Here is a 21809-nt window from a genome sequence, read left to right as displayed (position 1 = left end):
TTTATCATCGTTGGCTCATGAGCGACTTTGTACTTGCAGTAAGTGCTGGAACTTTCACAACAATTCTTGGAAAAGGTCAAATAACACAGTACTCTGAAACTGTTGGAAGTGTAACAATGTCCTAGAGGCAGAGTATTGGTTAGTCATTTCGGCACACCCTATACTAAATGGTCTTTATAGTTGGTGCCAAGGACCACCATACGATTGCTTCAGTTTCACAAATATTCCAAAATGTTTAAACATTAAAAAAAGGTAACATTTTGAATAGGCTAGTATAAAATATGGTTAAAGCAGTTCTGATTGATGCTATATTAGTTCATTTAGTTGGACTCACTGGAACCCCCGCAGGCACCCCTAGGGGTCCCCAGAAGCCCACTTTATGGGGATTGTATGATTTCAGTTTAGCTGGGTGGTGTGATCATGATCATCAGTCAGGACAGTCACTACTAGTATCCATAACTTTCTTTATACACAGAATAAAAACACAGCTTACAAACAACTTTACACATCAGGTTTTTGTTTTTTAGATGTCATCTTAATATTAACTTAAACACCATTTTGCAAATGTTATCAATAAATAGTCCAAATAAGAATTCACATTGTAAAAGAAAAAGCACAGCCAATACTGGTATTGTAACTGCACAAATAAACTCTTCAGCAGAAACTAAAAACCATTGTAAGACAGAACCTGCTATAATACATGAATGAATTAGAAGCACGAATCCCATTGCTTTTTCTAATGTGAGAAATACAATGTTTTCTTCATCCACAGAATATATCACTAGATTCTACATTATGCAGTCACTTCACGTGGCTGTGTAATGTAAAAAGTGAGTAGTATTAAATCTTTGAAAAGCACCACAGAGCTTGAAGGTGACATGTTTTTTGTGAAATCCCGTTTGTGGCATGTTAACCCATTAAAATCGGGAAAGCATCTGTCATTTTAGTTTTCTTTGCGTCGGCTATACAAAAATAGACATACGAGCTCATAGCCGTCACTCCGTGCCATGCTGCGATCTTGTACCTGCTATTTTTGAAAAATCTGTTCTGAGAACTACTGATTTAGAATGTACTTTTAGAAACGGCCTCAGGTCCTAATGGGTTAAGACAATCCCCTCCCTAGAAAGAAATACGCACTCAGTCTGAGAGGACGTTTACATACATTATGCTGAGATGAGATGTTGCTTAGAATACTGCCATTTGCAATGCTGGTAAATTGAAATCGTCCAGAGAAAATCTGCATACTTGGAACACCTTGTTGTGCGTGTATATATACGATATGTCAAGGTGCAAATGTAAGGGGAAATGGAGTCCACTGTACTGGTTATGTTAAAGTACATGTCATTGTCCTCACGCCTCACTTAAGACGCCAAACTCAAAACCCAAAGCACACGTTAAAGCAATGGCCCAGGATCACTTGGCAAGCTTTCTGTAAATACAAAGTTTGTGTCTGAGAAATTAGCAATAGCTTCCTGTTAAACTTAGCAACATTTGTGCCAACCTGCAGACACTATTGTGCACAACTAATGAGGCTCTAATTAGGGATCATTTGATATAGTTTGAGTGTTTTAACATGGTCTTAGTGTTTGTGTATATATTGTCATTTTCTGGAATACAATGACATTTTGTATTTTCCTACAGGTTTCCAACAAATGGCTTGTAAGAGAAAACACCTGCCAATGAGCTAGCAGGAGCCACATACCTTATCTCTTCAGTGACTGCTGAAAACACACTATCTAAAAAGAAATTCAGAAAAATAACCCCCTGGTATTACTGCTATTGTGCCTATCAACGTTAGGCTGAAAAATGATGCAATACGATAGAAGGTATGAGACTCCACAGCCACATTCAAGTTAAGTAATGAAATGGTGCTTTTTTGTGATAGGGCTGAGAACAATGGTCCTTGCAACTCACTCTTGGCTCCTTGCCATGAAAAGGTTTAAGCACCACTGATATAGCAACATACGTTTTTCAGAAAACTGTTGATTTAAATTAGAAGTTTGTAGAATCGGCCTTGGGTTTTAATGGGTTATGAACTCGACCGGATCACAAACACTAGAATAAACTTTAGATTTTGTAAGACGCTCCACTCCAATATGAAGACTTATGGTAACAAGGGTCACCTTCACTCCCCTTGTCCTATGGCTTATTCATTTGACTGTCTAGTAAGAAATACATGGTGCATTCTCACTAATGCCTTCGAGCGCACAGGCATGTGGGGTAGTTTTCTTTAACCACTTAAACCCTATAAAATAGTGAAAAAGCTACCTACAAGCTCACATGTTGCACTGTGAGCTTGTAGATCTATTTTTTGCTGGATGTTCACCATTTATAACATGACCAGAACAGGAACACTATGGTTCATGGTCTAAACTGCACACTTTCGCTGATGCCCTAAAAACGGAGGACAAAAGCACAAAGACAGAAGATCAAGCAGGGACAGGACCAGACATTTCCTTTTAGATATGGCATAGGTTTCTTTCTGTACATGAGGTTGTGTTTTGTAAACGGTATTTATTTCCTAAAGTGTTTAGTTGAAGAGGATTTCACAGGGAAAAATAAAAAAAATCAATGAAACCGACAAAGGTTGTTGTTTACTTTGAACAACGTTGTGTTTCTTCTATCTACACCATGGTCAGAGTTCACCGTTATATTATTGCACTTTTAACAAACGGGTCAGGGGGGATGGCTTCACTTTTTGTCACAACCTTGCGCCTTCCAAAAGGCAGGAGAAACTAAAGGGGAGGGTGCGGCAGCTTGGCAATAGTCCAGAGATACGGCGAGGCTTCTCATGGCGGTTGGCGGTGGATTGGAACATCAAATGGCAGCTGCCAGTTGTGTGCGCTGCATCCAGGCGGCTGTGGTGGGTTCTCTACCTCAGGGAGGGGGGGGTGGAGGGCTCCGTCACTGCCAGCTCCTGCGCCAGGTCATTGAAGCGTGCAATGTAGTCAACGCTGCTCTCGCTCATCATACAGGCCAGCTGAGTATCCATCTGTGGGCAAAGGCGACCAGACGACAAGGTATTACTCCTTTGGATGACTTTTTATGGGTCACGACTCGAGTAAAATCAATTTGCTTTTCCTACATTGAAAAAAATAAAAAGGGTGTCCCTTACTTCTGCTACATCTGGAAGGCCGCGGGACTGAAAGGAATCATGGGAGTTGCAGTCCAGGAGGCTGGGGCCCAGCAGGGCTGTGCCACTGGAGGGACCAGTGGGGGTGAGGGAGGACCGCTTGCCCTTATCTGGAGACACCAGGCTGGCTGGAAGGAGGACAAACGCACCATATAATACGCATGAATAAAAATGAACTGCAAACCAGAGCACCAACCTGTGATTCAGAAATTGTCATTTTCTGCAGATATACAAGCTCACCGAGCTTGTATATCGTGTTCAAACGTGTTAAAAAAATGTTGAATAATTCTGGCCCAGTGGCCAAATACATATCATTTTGGGGGGTCCTTGGCATGGAAAAAGTGTTAAGGCCTTTGTAGAATCAGGCCTCAGGTCCTAAACGGGTTAAATCAAATGTGTGTGTGTTTAAGAGACGAACAGACTCACAGAGAAGGCATCCCAGAGAGGAGTCAGACGAGTCGTTGGGGTACCACTGAGGGTCGTGGCTGGGCGAGGGGATCCATCCCCGCGTGGGGCTGACTGGAGGAGAGGACACCAACAGTTTGGAGCCGTCATTGTTGCTCAGCTTGGCTGGAGACAGAGACGACTCCTCACCTGCAATGGAACACGGTGAAATATGCAGGCGTTAAAGACCAGTGGTTCTGGCTTAGTATGCATTAGACCACAGACTCCCATATTTAACTCTGACAGTGTACAAATGGGATGGTTCCATTTAAACAGTCTTGGGAGTTGCATACCTGTAGGGGTCCAATTGGTTCCTAACCATTCATCCTTTAGCTGGATGCCCCCTGGAACCCCCTCAAGGACCCCTTTGGGTCACCCAAACCCACTTTGATTGTGTCTAAATAAGTGGTTCTCAAACTCAAACAGGTTATTTCGCAAGCGCTAGCCTAGTACTGAAATATTTCCAGCCAACTTTTTTTTATTTTTATGTAAGAAGCCCTTGAGCCTTGCATCCAATAGAGCTAAGCCTGCCAAGATCAGATTGAGTCTTACTCAGTGCTTGTTTGTGTACATTCCCTTTTAAGACATTTGAAATATTTGTGCAATTTGCCAAGTTAAATATTTTCCGCTCTGCTTCATTCCGGTGTCATGTTGAATATCAGCATGAGAAATGGATCAGGTGCTACTTTATAGCAGGTGAGTTTAAGGTTTGCTTGCGTTGAGCTGCAACTAAAAAAACCAAACACCTGTCCTGTTTGTCTTCTATTGTCTCCTCTGTAGTGCTGTAGTCAGAGAGAGTCCCATGCAGCAAGTGAGGACTTGAGTTCTTCAGACCAAAAGCTATATACAAGCTTTTAGATCTGCTATTTTTTTTATTTTAACTCAAATCTATGCTTCTACTTTTGGTACTTAAAGCACAATATATTACCAATACTTTTGTAGGTTTACTCAAGTCAATTTGGAATTCCTGACTTTTGCTTGCAACAGCGTATTCCTACATTGCAGTATTGATACTTTTACTTAAGTAAAAATGTGAGTACTTTTTCCACCACTGAATATAGGCCACACACATACCATAGTGGGCAGAGTTGATAGCCAGCTCAATGATGGAGTCACTGATGTGTGTTTGGGGTTCTCCATTGACCAGTGCCTCTTCGGGGGGACCGGGCAGAGAGATGTCCAGGAGAGACGCTACGCTGGGTGGAGAGAGCAGGGACTCGCCAGGGCTAGGTGGAGGAGACGACCCGTTCTGGGAAAGACATCAGGTTGAACGTTATCATTTGTATCGTTGTAGAATTTCAGTACCAGCCCGATTCAATTTCTTACAGTTACACACATTCACAGAGGTACAGCAGGAAGCTCACTTTCAGCTGTATATAAAAATGTATGTATAAAATCTCATGTCTGATTTTGGTGGGTAATCAGTGCAGTTTCCAAATCATGACACCCCCCCAATCCACAGGGAATATTAGTGGCAGCTGTTGCATATCGTTATCACTTCCTGCACAGTAGGCTCTGTGTAGAACTACTGCTGTGTTTGTCGAAGGTGTCATATTGTCTGGTGGAAACCAAATGTCCACAACTGTTACTTTTCAGGATTCAAATAAAATAAATAGCAAATGTAGCAGATCTATAAGCTCAAAACGTGTTGCTTTGCGTTTGCGCTGCGCTTTGAGCTTGGGATCTGCTACTTTTGATGCTCTTGTGCGACGCTGCGACCCTGATGTAAACAAGTCTTAGTACCTTTCTGGTCTCATCCTCGTAGCGGTCTTTTGCGGTTTTTGTATTGACTTTCGTTTGATGTACCCATTCTACATACTGTGAATACAATTTTCAATCAATCAATCGCTGTAGTATGATCAAGTAGGCCAGTAGGGCGTTCATTTACGAAAATCTTTGAAAAACACAAAAGGTTAGAACATGGAGATAAGAGCGACGACGTGTGTGTGTTCTGACCTCAGGTGCACCGTGCTGGAGGAGTGGTGGGTGTGGTTGGGTGTGGACGGGTGGCGCAGGCTCCAGCAGAGTGGAGCCTCCTCCCAGCTCCTGACGGGGACTACCAGGGATGATGCCCGCAGACTTGGCTGCCAGGTCGATGGCACCTGAAATGGTAGGAAAAAAACAAAACAAAAAACATGGTTCCTTGGTACTGTAATTCAGCCATTCTCAACCTGCGGTGGGCATGTGAGGATATTGTGGGCCCCCAAATAAATTAAATTATATTTAATGTTTAATATAACATTGATATTTAAAAATAAATTTCTTGGTATTTTTTCTTTAAAACCTTAGGGAAATGAGTTTAAACATTGTTAGAAAAAGATAACTGTATATGTACTGGAGAGATGGCTGGTGGTTGTAGAGCCCGGGGAGGTTTTGGAAAGCACGGGCCGAGAGGAGGGGGTCAGCCGGGTCTGGATGGGCCGGAAGGAGCCCGTTCCTGAGAGAGAGAGAGAGAGCTTAGTGAAGTTCTTCCTGGAGAGGGGGGATTCACAATACATACACAAACAAGCAGGCTTATTCAATCTATGCATTATATCAGTGGTTCCCCTCAGGGCCACTAAAGCTTGTTAAAAGTTAAAATGATTAATTATTGTTATTGCCTATAGAGGGGTACAAACTAGCCATGATAAATGTTGAATACGGTATCTTTTTTATGTGTTACCTGTTGCAGAGGAGTTGGAGAGGATGGAGAAGGAGCAGACGTGCTGAGGGGTGTCCCCTGTGGTGCGGGGGACCAGCGTGCGCTGGAGAGAACAATAAGAAGTTTGGAAACAAGAAGAAGCACATCTCCATTGTTCCACAACACCGGCTACAACAACTGTAAGTTAACACTTAAAAGCTAAATAAAATCTCATGCCTGAAAAATAAATACCCGTTAGGCATAATCTGCGCTAGTGCTGCACTCAATAAACAATTAGCACGATATGTAGAATTATGATGTTTGTCACCATACAGCCAAACCAGGTTTTATGAACCTTGATCACATCAAGTACTCTTAAACTTAAAATAACAAATAAACTAAAATAGGCCTAGTTTAGACAACACATCGCACTGTGATGTGCTATCAAGGACAAGTCAAGGACCACGTCATTTTAGAACACCAATTTCCCTGAAACTGAACACGGCTTGATGTCATTGCAACAAAAACACTGCAGAACGCACAGCATCCTTTAGTTCGTGGTAATAATTTATTTATAGTAAATAAAGGTGCTTTTGCACATCTATTTACAAGGACATGTGCGTAGGAGAGAACAGTCAACCGTTTTCACTCGCAAAACTTTTATCTAATGAAGAATAATGAAGAACTGACGATCATGTTATCACCTGATACCTGATGGTTTCATGGGTTCAGCGAGCTCCTGTCTTACCTGAACTACAAGTGGCTTCCGTAGTTGTCTGCTCCGGGACTTTCTCTGTTTGGAAAGGAAAAGATCTGACTGCATCTAAAGAGAAAATTACAAAGAACAAGAAGACAAAATGTAAACCTTCACTGTATTTAATACCGGTAATCAAAAGCTTGTGATGGAATCAAGAGCCCCGAGTGAAGTCGAGGACCACATGTGACGCTAGCAGGACAAACACAAGAGTGCACTGCACGCTTACGTGCACCAAGTGTTCACAAACCTTTCATCCCAAAATAATCACATTTGAACTGGGGACCCACTCCCTGACAAGCACTTGGAATTGTAGGCATTATTACATTATAGTTTGACTCGGTTTTACAGATAAATATTGTGAAAATAGCCGAACTACAAGCACGCCTCGCAGTGCGTGCGCACTACGAGGCGGTGTGTGCTGGTAGATCGGCTATTTTCACAATGCTTGCCTCTTTCTTACCGTTTGTTTGGGGTAATATTTGGCAATTTGGTATAATAATGTCTTAAAAGTACTTCAATTGTAACTTTAGAAATGTGCAGATACCCTGCATACACTTATACTAGGGTGGGGGGCACCCCCATTTTGGGAACCACTGGCTTACACTGATGGAGTCGAGCTGCTGTTTGAAGGCCAGCTCGGCCTCTTTGTTTGGGGAAAACATCCTGGAGTGACGAGAGCTGTTGGGAGGCAGCGTGGTGGGGATGGCGAACACCCCGCCCTCTGTGTCCCCAGCTGGCACGGAGCCCAGCAGGGCGCGGGGCAGGTTGCGGCCACCTAGGGGTAGAGACGGGACACAAGTGTCACAAATATACACCGCGCTGAAATTATTATATCCTCGCTGTCGGGCCAGAAACCTCCTATCTCCATATTCTAACTTTTTGTGGCTTTTCTTGTCTCGCAAATTAACACTAATTGATCACACAAAAAGATTCTGCAGTGCGTTTTGAGGTTATGGATTTTCTACTTTTGAATAAACAAAAGTACGAGTTTTGGACATGGATGAGGTTTACACCCGACAGACGATATTCTTTAGTAGTAGAAGTAACTAGACTTTCACAGACAACTGGATTCGGGTTGCTAATTTCAAATCTAGAGACATACACATTTTAGAGCAGCCGTTCTCACTTCTTACTGCCATGTCAAGGACCCCATAAATTGAAATAATTTATATTTGGCCGCGAGGTTGCAGCCTTAAACTTTGAGAACCACCGTTTTAGAGGCAGTGTGTGTGTGAGAGTGAAAAGAAACGTTACCTGAAGCTGCTGCTCCTGGGAGGAGCACCTTGGTGCCGCGGGCAGAGGCCTGCTGTCGGCCACAGCTGGGACTGCGGACCCCCGGAGTGGGTCCCTTCCCTGGAGGGGTGAGGGCCTGGGACTGTTCCTCCTGGGTGGGTTTCAGTGGTGACGTGGCTGTGGAGCACAACTCCGGAACCTGGGGAAAAAAAAGACAAGACGGAAAATGTCACTTTCACGTTTTTTCAACAACGTTCAAAAATAGCAGATGTACAAGCTCGAAGCGCAGTACCAAGTGAAGCTCTGTCTGTGAGCATGTAGATCTGCTATTTTGAGGACCATTATTCTAAACCACTGTTCTAAATAAGAGGTTTCTGAAAAACGTATGTTGCTATACACATATAGAGCTAAAAATCTAAAATGACAGGTGCTTTCCTGGTTTTAATGGGTTCAAGAGTGGCATGCGGTGTGAGTGAGAGAGAGAGTTTGTCCATACCAGGGGTTTGGGGTTGACTTCAGTGGACACCAGCCTCAGCAGGCAGCGTAGGACGCGGTGGTGATGGTGGGGGTGTGTGGTGGCGCTGGAGGAGGCGGGGGGCCGTGGCTGCTGTCCGTTCTCCTGGGAGGGGAGAGGTGACGGGGACGGCGGAGGAGGGGCTACGGCAGGGGTCTGCCACTCATACTCCAGCTGCAGCTTGCTGGGTTTGCCCAGCATCAGGTAGAGCTCGGCCAGGGTGACGTCCGAGCCCTGCGATGCACTCCAGCCCTCCTCCCGGATCTGCTGCTCGGCTGAGCGGGCGCCGTTGCCACCGCCTAGGGCTGTCAAGTCACCATCATGACGATTGAATTGTCATACTAAATACGTAATTGGTGATTTAATTGTTGTTTTGGGTATTGTATAATTCCTTGCTGTCAGGAGGAAACCACCCAACAAAAATCATGAACCAATGAAAAGTAGTAAAAGGCACTTTGTAGAAAACGTATTAGCTCCATTGGACCCTCAAACTGTCTGCCAAAGCAGCTAACTCCACCCTATCTCATGCAAGTAATTGAAAATATATAAAGTCAAAATACCAACTTTGATGAGGCTTTGTTTTAGAAATAGGTTTTCTTCATTTCCTGAAAATTGTATATTTTCATTTCCTGAAAAGTTTACATTTTGAAGTTGGGCGGTTTCTTCCCGACAGACATAACAGTCACTGTCGGGCAGATATTTTAACATCGTGTTAAAAGATATGATGTAAAATGCCCATATAATTCAATCCTACCGCCGCTCTGCTGCGGAGTGGCCTCCTCTGAGCCGCTCCCTGGAGGAAGAGGAGGAGGAGGAGAGCAGTTGACCTCTGGCGAGGAGGTGGAGACGATGCCGGCGGTGAATTCCTCTCTGCACTGATCAGACGACGAGCCCTGCTCTGGCGCCGTACCGCCGCCGCCTTGAAGACCATTATGACATTTTAACAAGATGATTAATTGTCATGCAAATAAAATCGCCATTGGACGATTTCATTGTAAACATTATATGAATACAATATTAAAATTGGCTTTTTTTAGGCTTTGAAGTTGGACAGGGCAGAACCTAAATATACAAAGAAATGACTGACATATTTAATGACATAATTTATAAAAGAAAAAAAGTGGAAATAGCCAATCCACATTCCACAAGCTCACAAAAACGTCGGTTGTGAACTTGTACAGTAGATCGGCTTTTTTTTTCTTGTTTGAAAATATATGAACATTTTCCCAACATGGAAAACAATTCTGACGATCTCAAATAATTGCGCTTACTGGCGATTATGTTAATAATTGCCACAGCCACAGGCCTACCAGTGCCAGCCTCTGCTCCGCTGCATGCCTTCAGGCCTTCCGGCGTGCCCATCCCGCCACTGCCCTCCGCCGTGGAGGCCAGCCGGAGCTGCAGACCCTCCGCCGTGGAGGCCAGCCGGAGCTGCAGACCCTCCGCCGTGGAGGCCAGGCTCAGCTGCACAACGGAGGGAAGCACAAGGTTCTGCTGCTCCTCGTCCGGCGCAGGGTCACAGGAGGCCAGGAGGAGGAGGGGCTCGGCTCGACGGGCCTCACCCGAGGCGAGGCCTGTCACACAAATAATTAGCGATTAACGATTTATAACATAAATAATACGTTTTTTTGGGGCAACACTTCTGACATATTTAATAATTTGATGCTGAAAAGAAAAAAAGAAAATAGCAGATATACAAGCTCGCAACGTTCACAAATTGACGTGCTGTAAGCCTGTTGATCCACCATTTCTGCATTTTTTGGGGAAAATGACACTTTTATGGAAACGATGATGAGTATGACGACTATGCAAAAAAAATATTGCGATTACCTCAAATAATTGCGATTAGGCGATTATGTTAATAATTGTAACAGGCCTACCCAAGCTGTTGCTGCCGCCGCGTCCGGATTTGGCCCCGGCCCGGTGCGGCAGAGGAGGAGGAGTAGCAGCATGCTGATGGATCCCCAGGATCTGGTGGGCGCCGGCGGGCAGCTCCTTGGAGCCGGGTCGGCTCTTGCCGCTCTCCTGCCAGTGCACAGTGCAGGAGGCCTTGGAGTGGACCACACGCGCCACGCCGGGCAGCGTGGTCATGGTGCTGCTCTCCGACGGATAGAGGACGAGCTCCTCCTCCTGCTGCTGCTGCTGGAGGACTTTGACGGGAGAGGAGGCCACGCTGCCGGACACCTCCAGAGCCTCTCTCTCCTGCAGACTCTTCATCTGGGGAGGCCTCGGTGTCAAGGTGTTAACGTTAATCATTGTGACAGGTGCGCAACCATGTGGCCATTCAACGCACCACTCGGTCACCCACAGACATGCCGCTGGGGCTCAGCGTTATTTTTGAAGACTTTAAACACGCACGACTTGCTCATGAAAAAGGATACAATGCGCTCATCATGGAAAGCCCACTTCTGTTTCAGGTACTCAATGAGGCTGGACACTTTTCTGTGGAGCTCCACCATCATCCTGTGTTGACGAGACCACAGCAGTTTATTTTGAAGGCAGTGAAATCATTATTTTAGCCAAAAGATGGCGATGACTATCGCTGAAACTCACCTGAGCCTCTCATCAAGTGAGGTGTTTAGCCCCGCCCAGAAAAACTGCTCTCAGAAGGAAACGCTCGAAACGGGGGCATTTCCTATTTACGGGCTTTTTAAGGCTCAAGTGGCTTGTGGTGTGAGACATGTTGCCAACTGGCAGGTGTTACCTGAGGCGAGGGTTGTGGGCCAGACTCTGAACACGGGCCCAGGAGTGGTTACTGCGTGGCTGGAGCTCCACAGCCACCTTCAGAGGGAGACGCACAGGTTTCTGGTCCTCCTCATCACTCACTCCTGTGGGGGAAGAAAACACAGAGTTGAGACACAGTCACATGCTTCCACTCTGGAGAAAAGCAATTCATGATTACACTCTGTTGATTGACTCTTGAGTGTCAAGTGCCATGGTTGTTTCAACAGATCCAAGATTGTTTTGAGGGCATACTGGAATCAGATTTCTTAAATATAGTTTGAACAGCAAAAAACATTTTGAATTCAATTCGAACTACATTCATAGGTGGTTTGAATTGCAATTAAAAAATAAATAATTTTATGACCTTATAAGACAGCATTATATTATAGCCAAGCATCGTCACCACAGCAATGCCAGTCTGGATACACAAATACAACCTGATCATTTGCTAATCGTTGCTGTTGGTCAGAAACGATTAGCAAATGATCAGGTCGTATTTGTGTATATTCATTTTTTCCCCCCGTAAATGAACGCCCTACTTGATCATACTACACTAACTACAGCATCACAAAAAGCATCAAAAGTAGCAGGGTTGCAAAATCATGGGATAAAAATGTAAAGAAAAAAAGAAGTAGCAGAGAGTAGAAGCTAGAAACTTTTGAGCTTGTAGATCTGCTACTTTTGCATTTAAATCCTAGCCCCCTCGCTAGGAGGGTGGGCCCCAATTTCAAAAATCTTGTCCCCCTACCCAAGAATCCTATCATCGGACCTGCTCTTTTCAGTAATTCTTAAAAGTTAATATATTTTGGAATTTCTTAGATTTGTTTTTTAAATGTAAGGTATCTATGAAATTATTTTGAACATTAAATTGTTTTTAACTCATGAGCTCTATCCGTCTACACACCTTCTGTTTGGGAAACAGAAGGTGTGTAGACGGATAGAACTGCCGTAAACATCATCATCACCTCCTCCTCAGGCCAGTTACCATGGCAACACAGCCTCTCCCTGCCAACATGCTGCCATGTTTGCCACCAGAAACCCCACCTCCACAATCCCTGCTCCTCACCTTCTTGATTGGAAGCATCGCAATTCTCAAACACCCGGATGTTTACTTTGTGTGTGTGTGTATGTGCGTTAGTGTGAGTGTGTGTTAATGTGAGTGCGTGCACAGTACTAACCGTCAGGATCACAGAGTTTCTTCAGAGCACGGCACATGGGTGCCTTGATCCGTAGGTTCCTGCCTTTGGAGCGCACCGTGGTAGCCCTGGTTCCAAAACACAAACACAGCAAAACACTTTAGAGCACTGGTTCCTCCAACAGTGGGTCGGGACCCAATTGTGGGTCACAGACCAATTTTTGTGGGTCACGAGTGAAAAAGAAATTCAAACCATTCTTCAAAAATAATTTCATGAATACAATTTAAACAATCAATTCCAAATTCCACAAATGTGACTTTTAAGTGGAACTGAAAATAGCCAATCTACAAGTTCACAACGCGGTGTGAAGTGACACGCTGTAAATCTTGTAGATAATTTTTTGAAAAACTTGAAAAGTGTGAGAACTATCGATTTCGAAAGCATTTTGTAGAATCGGCCTTCAGAAACCCAACACGTCTGATGTATTATTGTCTTGTGACTGACTTACCCCTGCTGGATGAGCTCGTTGAGCTTCGCCACGTTCTTATCATCCATTACTGTCAGGAGAGAGAACACAGGCCGTTTTAGAACATCGCCCCCCCTCAGGAGCCCGACCTGCACGGCAGGAGCAACTGTCCCCCATGAGCAACGCATAACCCATTTAATCACTTCCCCCGTGTCCCCTGAACACTTTGCACACAAACAACCACTGAACAGTGTTGCCAAGTCGGGGGGGGGGGGGGGTGTAAATGTGTGTGTAGTGTTATAATAAATAACCAAAACAAAAATGATTATAGACCTACATAGTAATTACAATTATATAGGAATCTATTACTTTTTATTAGGACTATATAGACATATTGTAGGACTTGTATTAGCTTGTTTTTGGAGGCTTATTTCTCTCCCGAGCGTTGTCAACACAACAGTGCCTCTGAAGAAAGCCATGCATTCAGATGCGTGGGGGCTTTACTCACGTCCTCCGACCTTCTTGCGGAGCTCGGCGTAGCAGATGAGTCCGTACAGCTCCTGAGAGGATTTCTTCAGCACTCGGGAGTACACTGAGGTTTAAAGAGTGCAAAGAGTTACATACAACGCTGCCTTATTACTAGATGGTGATGCAAAAAGAACTTTGGTATGCGCTGTTAAGACAACCGTAGTAGCAGCGGCTGGCTGCTAGCACTTAACACATTCAGACTGTACGACGTGTGGAAACGTCATAGCTAATCCAACCAACTGATTGCGATGACGTGTGTACACGTCCTAGCGCTTTTTCATTGATATCAAACGAGAAAAAACTAATATTTTTTTCTCTTTTTTTTTTGGGTTGGCCTATCCTTCTGCAATATACTCCTTGCTTTTCGCACATACGCGGTCCCGTTCACTTCCCTGTTTAGCGATCAGAAAGAAAGGATCGCCACGCGTACTCTAGGGAGCTCTCCATGGTTTTGACCAGATGGCTATACTTCTGTCTTCATTTCTGACTTCAACATGCCTCTCGCCCGGAATATTAACCCATTTAGACCGTACGACGTGTGGGAACGTCATAACTAATCCAACCGACGGGTTGCTAGGTGCATTTTCATTGATATCAAACGACAGGAAAATATTCTGAATTTTTTTCTTCTTTTTTTTTTTTTTTAGAGTTGGCCTCCAAGGCCAGCATACTCCTTGCGCATTGTCGTTCACTTCCCTGTATACGGATCAGAAAGAATGCCTCGTATCTGCTAATCTAGGGAGCTCTCCGTGGTTTTGACCAGATGGATATACTAAGATCTTCATTTCTGACTTCTGACCTGCCTCTCGTTCAAAATATAAACGCGAGGGATTATTCAGCGATTTTATCATAACGATAGCGAGGTAAGCAAGCAAAAATATGTCTCCCGGTTTTTGTACGGAACGGAAGCCCCCGGCTTTCAGAGTAAAAGCTGCCATATCTGCCCGGCACCCCAAGCTTCTATTTTGAAAGAAATCCCGGCGCTGATTGTGTTTGACGGCGGCTAATTGTTTAATCCAGGGTTCCACCACGCTTAATACGCTAAACCCGCTATTTGTTTTATGTGTTTAATTCGCCGTATTTTAATAATTAAAAAGAAACAGCGGCTTTGTCGCGTACTGGTGACGAGGCCGTCACGTTATGATGACGAAACCGGAAATCAACCCATGCTCTGGGCTGCTAGGGCTTCTGGGAAATTGGACAATCTTGGCTCGCTTTGCTCTTCGTCTGTGACCCGGATCAAGGAAGTGGCTTTTTTGTCGGCTCAATAACAAATGCTGGGAGTGTTTACTAGCGTTTTTTCACGGACATACTTTGGCGTATGCTGAAAAGGTAATAAAACAATCTAGGCAGTGTAGAATATTTGATTAAATAGCGGGGAATGCGGGTTACGCAGTAGAACTGTTAATAGTGGCGAGAGCAACATGTGCTTATTTAGTGAAGTCACCACCACCGGCTGCATAAAACAACAAATAGAGGGGTTTGAGGATTTATGAATTACTGACCAAGAATTTATATACAAGCTCACAATGCGTGAAAGATCTGCTATTTTCAAAATATTTAAGTACATTTTTAATACTGTACTTGTAACAGAGAATTTCTACATTGCAGCATTGATACTTTTACTTAGGTTAAACATGCGAGTACTTCTTCCATCACTGATCACACAGGCTCACCGTTGGCAAAGTCGATGTGTTTGGAGATTTTGTGCCAGGTGCGGTAGTAGAAATGGCGAACTTGCTCCTTGTTCTTTACCATGTTGGCCGGCTTGCCCCTCTTCTTGTACTTCATAGCTATATTGTTCTGAATAGCCTCGAAATCTTTCCCATGCTGAAGACAGGAAAGGGTAAGAAGTGAGATATCTGAACAAACACAATTTCTACCCGACTAATATATGCATCTCGTTATGATACAAGCTCGTTATGATGCGTCTCAATGCTTAATGTTTCACGTAAAGCACTTCGGAGTGCCTTGTTGTTGAAATGTGCTATACGAATAAACTTGCCTTGCCTAAGTGTGAATACTCAGTATTCACACTTAGGCAAGGCAAGTTTATACTGACCCCATAAGGGTCCATTTTGTTTGTGTAGTACACACCTACTGCACTGCATCATATATCGACGCTTGCTTTACCTCATAGAGACCCTCAAAGAAGCTGTTTTTATCCTCTGCACTCCAGGACTCCCATTGGCGACGGGCCCTCTTCTGGTTCCCAGCATGCTCCTCCTTGTCAGTGGGGCCTTGGCCCCTGGAAGCCTTGGACACGCCCCCGGTGGAACCCGTCACAGAACCTGACTGACCTGCACCTCCTTGGGAAGAAGAGCCATTCTCGGACCCTGTGGCATACGAGCAAGAGAAAGCAACATACAAGTCAATCAACCTAGGGGTACAACGGGTAATCGATTATTTAAACAATATATAGTAAACAAATTGAGTTTCTTTCCAAATGTGACACATTGTGAGCTTGTAGATTGGCTATTGTAACTGTTTTTGTGCAACACTGTTGTACAACAAAGTATAAAAGTTATCAAAAAAAGTGTTTTGATTATTCAAAAAGTAATCAATAGAATAATCGTTAAGAAAATAATCAATAGTTGCAAACCTAAAGCCAATCAACCACAGGAAACCCTGGCAGAGGAAAACACAGGTTAAAACTCCAATGTGAAAACGGAGGAAAACTTTTCTGCATGTCATGCTGTGTGGCTATACGCAAAGTATAACTGTGTACGAGAATGCTACGCATACCAAAGTCCATATAGTGGTGTTGGCCCTTGGTAGAATAAACAAGAAGGTGGCCGCACACACTGGTAGCCAAAGTTATCAATATTTTATTTTAAGAAAAATAAACCAATGTTTGGGCAGGTAACTGCCTTCTTCAGTGTACACAGTATGCAAACTAAGCACAGACAGTGGAGCTCTGCTGTGCCGGTTTTGGGGGAGAGACTCAAATTCACAAAATACATTACAGTGCACACAACATGCAGCGTTTCTCCTTCTGTGGTTAAGCTGTGAGAAAGAAGCTGGAAAACAGCCAGGTCTACTCTATACCATACAGGAGGGCCAAGAATACCCAAACACAGCACAATGCCAGGGGACATGAACACAATCAGACGGCCTTTGTGGAAATGATGCCCTATACTGGATGCAAGTAGGACTGAACTCCTCATCCCCAATCTTGACAATTGTTTGGTCTACATGCATCCGTTTGGCCTCAGCATTTTTTTATTAACCAACCAGTTTCTCTCTCACCAGTGCACTACTGCCACCAAATGTTTACATCTAGTCTCAGCCAACTCAACTTTAGCTATAAAGCACTTTTAGCAAAACAAAGTTTTGCAGATCAACAAGAGGCAGGTGAAAACAGAGCGGACATTGAAAATGTGTGTCTGAGTAATGCACCAGGGAAACACCAGGCCAGTCTGCTGGCCTGAACAATAAATGAAAGACCAGTGCGGCTGCAAGGAGTTAAAGGCCCCCCCTAACTAAGCAGGCTAATCATAACAGATCTACACTGAAACCCCAACATTCTTAAAGAAACGAGCGGTTAGGACTGGGAGGTCTAAAAAGACCCGTTTATTTAAGGACACTGTGAGCTTTTTCCAGCTACTGGGCTGTAGACTTGCCAGGGTCTCTAACTAGATGACATTGGGCAGTTGTATGAATCTTTAGTTGAATCGTAATCATTCAAGACTATGGTATGAAAACCCAGAGGAGGACCGTTCATGATTAAGACAGGATTTATTTAGCTCATTAATGGGAAAACAATGTGATTATAAGGCCACTTTTAAAAAGGCATTGATGTGTTTTAGAAGCCAGTCCGTTTTCATATGGGATCTTCAATCTGGATATACAGTACTGTAGGATCTGGTAATCTTGTCAATCCCAAATTGACGAGTTTACCAACTGGTTCACTATTCATGTTCTTTCCCTCTATATTTAAAAATCAGTCAAGTCTAGAAACTCTAAATGATCTCTAGTTTCCATTTGCAATCAGCCACTAGTACATAAACATCATCACAAGCTAAAACCACTTAGCTTCAATCAAAACATGCCATACTAAAAGAACTGCCTATTATTTCTGCACAAATTCTGAACAAAACTGCAAATTTTCATGTGTGTTCAGCCGTAATGCTGTGAAGAATGTGTAGAATGAGTTATTTGTTTTTGACAGTAGCGGCTGAAGTGATTTGTACCATCGCACTGACTCAAACTCAAGGCTATATTTTTGCCAATACTAAATATCCGGAAAAAGACATTGTGACAAAATGTTGATAACAGCTTTTCTAATCGTAAAATATCGTGCAATTAAAAGAACACATTTTTGACATACCTGCATCTATTACGTATGAAATGTATATATTTTCCCTGGTCCAATTTGTCAGCTCAGTTAGATTAAAAAGCTAACTTGTACTGTATACACACACATGATGAACCCGGTTCATGTCAAAAGTTTGGCGACAATTTCTATTTGGTCACCTCAACAGTAAAAAGTGGTCAGTGTATTCTACAAATCATAGTGACAAATTTCTAAGCAATTCCAACACAGTCTGTTGCTGACATCCTACAATGTAGACTTCTGAGTCCTGTCTCATTACGTAGTGGTCAGATGGGGTTTCAACATGGATTGGCAGTTATCTACTCATAACATCATCCAGAAGAAAAATAACTCCCTGCTATCTGTCAGTAGCCAAAATGAGAAATGTACCTCAACTCGATTACAAGCCAGCACTATGTCGGCTAACTAAACAGGTGTTCGGCCACTGAACTTTAACAAATGACAATTGTACGAGAGAGGGGGGTACCGATGAAGACTCTCCTACTTGCCTTTCGATTTTGCCCCGCCATGTCCATTGATGGCTGAGCCGATGGAATCCTTCCGGATCCGCTTGCTCGGAGGTCGAACGCTCGATCGGAGAAAATGATGCTGGTCGTGACTGGGAGGAGTGGGCTCTGCCTGGGTCTGGGGCTGCTGGCTCGGACTGGCTCCCGGTCCGGCCTGGCTGGATGTTGTTGAGGTGGGAAGGACCGGTGCTGAACCCGGAGCTGGTGATGGATTAAGAATTTCCACTCCGTCTCCCTTTGTATTGCGCTCCTCGTTCCCCTGGTCTGCGCTCTCCTCCTCGTCACAACCTTCAGGCTTTCGGGCTGAATTCTTCCGTCCATCGGCACCGATCCCCTCCCGTGAGCCCAGTGTCATGCTGCCAAAGCCCGTTCAAAGAAAATATGTCACATTAAAAGAAGAACATTGTGCAAAATTAACTTCTAAAGACGACGTTCTCTCCCTCTCAACATGGCCGCCGCTGTTTGTTTCAAATCCCCTCTCTGTCCCAACAAAACAACACCAAATATTACAGCTATATCACTGTTTTGCATTTCGGTTTTAATCATCGAGACAGTCGGACAGGCGGCCGTGTATTTGAACTAGTTGTCTTTCAGTTGTTTCTCAAAATATTTGGGTTGAATTTAAATCAAATTCAAATGCGAGCGCCTTTCAGTTTAGCGCCCTGCAGAAACGACAACGAAACCCTTCCCCGCAAGTCGACCTCTAAATAAAGTGTTTCTTTACGGGACTATTTTACCCATTTTCGTTTTCCTCGGTCGCGGACGATGCCTTCTTTCTCTTCACCATGGGTCCGACGGTTTTAATTGGCAATATTTGATCCAATTAATCATAATATAAACACGAACGGTCTGGTCGCTTCTGCCTTGTCGTCTGCGTTCTGCACTCGACTGAGAGCTGAACTGTGCGCAGTTCAACTGTTCTCTGTCAGCAACAACATTCACCACACATTCAATGTCTCTTTACAACAAAACCTCAGCATGAATTTATGAACATGAATATAACCTCGGTTCAGTGTGGGATTATTAAAACAACGTAAACAGTCGCCCCGATGTCTTTAAAGGGCTGAATAAAGTTTTAATCCTATCATATAAGTAGCGTGCTGGTGGACTGTATAGCCTACTTGTCACTACGTCACCAACGCCTGCAGAAAAATAAGTTGCCATTATAAGTTTATTTGGTGTGAATCCTTATGGAGTTGCAGAGCTTCAAAACAAAACATGTAACAACTAAAACAAATAAATACCACCACCCATTATATATACTCAGGAGAACAAACACCTCAGTAGCAATTGGGGGGGATTTAATTATATCCACTATGTTCTCTGTGCGAAACCAGTGATTTGTTGTTAGAAAACAACAGTAGACCTATACAGCATCAGTATAAACGTGACACATTCATAATTATACAACACTTTGTTTTCCCGTTTGTTTTTGGTACATGGTGGTTTGCGACTGATGTCTAAAGCTATTATGGAGCAGGTGAGGGACAGGGAGAAAGTATAGAGATTCATATTGACAACAATTACATGATAAACCTTTCTAAAATAGAACACGAGCGTCGTAATCCTCACTACTCCATATTCATTCTTAACACTTAGGACAACAGCCTGCATTAACTGTCTATTTTTCACCAAAACATCATCCTTACACCCAGATGCTCACAGACTAACTTTGATTTGCCTGTTATAACTTCCACCATTTACTCTCAGAGCCTCTGACTACTAACACAACACTTATCACGCATATAGATAATGGAATGCATTGCTGTATATGTAACCTTAGCGTAAAAGGTTAATTGTAATTTAAGGTTAATCAAATTGTAGTAATAACACATGTACAATAAGCTCACTACATGTTTACAGCAAATCCTTACATATTATCTTGTTTTATTTCCTCTAAACAAAAGCGTTCATTCAATAGGTCATAACCACTGAGCCTTAATCTGCAATTAACTGCAATAAGACAATGCACAATTACATCCATGATAATGGCATTATAAAGCAAAAACCCATCTCAACCAGAATGCTTGCCTGCTGGCTACTACAAGTGCTGCTCTGTTAGCCGAGGTTAGCTAGTCGCTGTGCCAATCAAAACAAGCACAGAATCCCGTTATTTTCGAGGTGGATCTGTCACTATACGTGAGTCAACACTTTACCTTGGAGAGTTGACTTTTCGATCAGTCGTATGGTCCTGTCCAAACACGAGTTAAAACAGTTGACATGTCTCGTTTTGGCTAAGGCTCGCAGACCCCCGGCGGTGGCTGCGACGACAGGGAGCTCCTCTCTCCCGCGGCACCACACTTCTTTAGCCCACGCGCTCCAGCACCGCCCACTACGTCTCGAAAACAAAGCATGCGACTGGTCAGATCACACGCCGCGGGGTGGAACCACAGGGCAGATTGACAGGGGAGGAGTCCAATCGTCGGCGAGAGAAGGAATTGCAAACGACCAATTAGATTGTGTTCTTCTTCCTCTTTAATTGTAAGTGTTGATTTAATTGAAAGAATATCGTCTACTTTGTTCATATCATTTAAATATAAATATATATATTTTTAACATGTAAAGCTCTCAAGACAGATTTATACGCTGTCATTCGCCGGTGTCGTGCATCGAAAATAGCCAATCTACCATCTCACAACGCGTCGCGATGCGATGCGTTGTGAGCTTGTAGATCGGCCATCATTGTCACACATTCACGGAGCCCAATCCGATCGCGCGCTCCAGTGAGGCTAGTGTTATTTAAGTGATTGACTGAAGCTTCCATGGGCTTTTGACCAGTCACATGTCACACTGTCACGCGGAAGGTGGGATCAAACGGTCGTTGGCTGCGCTTGCGCACCACGCAAGCAAGAAGTAGTGTTGCCATGTCTGCTTATTAAAAGCTACTTTGGGCTTCTTTTGCTGTAAAGTTGCTTGGTTGGTTTCAGTTTTTTGGTGGCTTGTTTGGGAGAAGTTTGGAATAAGACACTGCATCCTCAGGTTAAGGCCACCATCTGGATGGCAACCGCAAGGTTGCCAGCTCGAACCCGGGCTCCCCCAGAGTCAGTGTCGAAGTGTCCTTGAGCAAGACACTGAACCCCTAATTGCACCTGATGTTCTGGTTGGTGCCTTGCATGGTTTCCGGCTTTCCGCCGCCATCAGTGTATGAATGTGTGTGTGAGAATGGGTGAATGTAATGCACAATCTATGTAAAGAGCCTTGGACAAAGGCGCTATATAAATGCACCATTTACCATTTAAGGTATCCTGTTATTGGAACTGCACGGCCTGACAAAAGATTAGTCTACAGCAAATAGTGTGCTTGGTGGAGTGCATAATGGGAGACGAGCTCCCAGGATTGTACAACAAGCGGTGCGTAGCCAAAGCCCAGCGCATCATCAAGGACAAGCACCACCCTGACCCAAGTCAACTGT

The 21809-nt window shown here is 43.9% G+C and overlaps 1 protein-coding gene across 3 annotated transcripts; it reads right to left on the bottom strand.

The window, feature by feature from the left end:
* Positions 1–447: 447 nt before the first annotated feature.
* On the bottom strand, positions 448–20710 carry cramp1 (cramped chromatin regulator homolog 1). 3 transcript variants are annotated; one of them, XR_013791465.1, is made up of 24 exons: positions 19135–19381; positions 18380–18753; positions 15689–15891; positions 15232–15385; positions 13536–13619; positions 13070–13118; positions 12604–12689; positions 11406–11529; positions 11083–11164; positions 10582–10918; positions 10012–10275; positions 9456–9620; positions 8684–9006; positions 8209–8386; positions 7557–7729; positions 6946–7020; positions 6240–6321; positions 5913–6014; positions 5534–5679; positions 4652–4826; positions 3560–3727; positions 3116–3261; positions 1674–2992; positions 448–1635 (listed from the first exon to the last, which is right to left on the bottom strand). XR_013791465.1 is itself a non-coding variant. In XM_079519586.1 (23 exons), the coding sequence occupies exons 2-23, from the start codon at positions 18750–18752 to the stop codon at positions 2873–2875; spliced, it is 3609 nt and encodes a 1202-aa protein (XP_079375712.1). In that variant the 5' UTR covers position 18753; positions 20554–20710; the 3' UTR covers positions 448–2872. The 3 variants fall into 3 exon arrangements, 2 of the variants coding, with proteins under 2 accessions (XP_079375712.1, XP_079375711.1); XM_079519586.1 differs by lacking the exon at positions 19135–19381 and adding an exon at positions 20554–20710 and having other exon boundaries at positions 448–2992; XM_079519585.1 differs by having other exon boundaries at positions 448–2992.
* Between the last annotated feature and the right edge of the window lie 1099 nt (positions 20711–21809).

Source organism: Electrona antarctica (genome assembly GCF_951216825.1).
Source record: "Electrona antarctica genome assembly, chromosome: 14".
Lineage (NCBI taxonomy): Eukaryota > Metazoa > Chordata > Actinopteri > Myctophiformes > Myctophidae > Electrona > Electrona antarctica.
The sequence above is the reverse complement of the archived record's forward strand: the minus strand, read 5'-3'. Positions and strand labels throughout refer to the sequence as shown.

Coding starts and splice junctions, on each gene's coding strand:
- cramp1 (XM_079519585.1), bottom strand. CDS start 19,184: ATGGTGAAGAGAAAGAAGGCATCGTCCGCGACCGAGGAAAACGAAAAT. Junction 9,621..10,011: donor CGGAGCAGAGGCTGGCACTG/GTAGGCCTGTGG, acceptor ATGGTCTTCAAG/GCGGCGGCGGTACGGCGCCA. Junction 9,007..9,455: donor CACTCCGCAGCAGAGCGGCG/GTAGGATTGAAT, acceptor GTGACTTGACAG/CCCTAGGCGGTGGCAACGGC.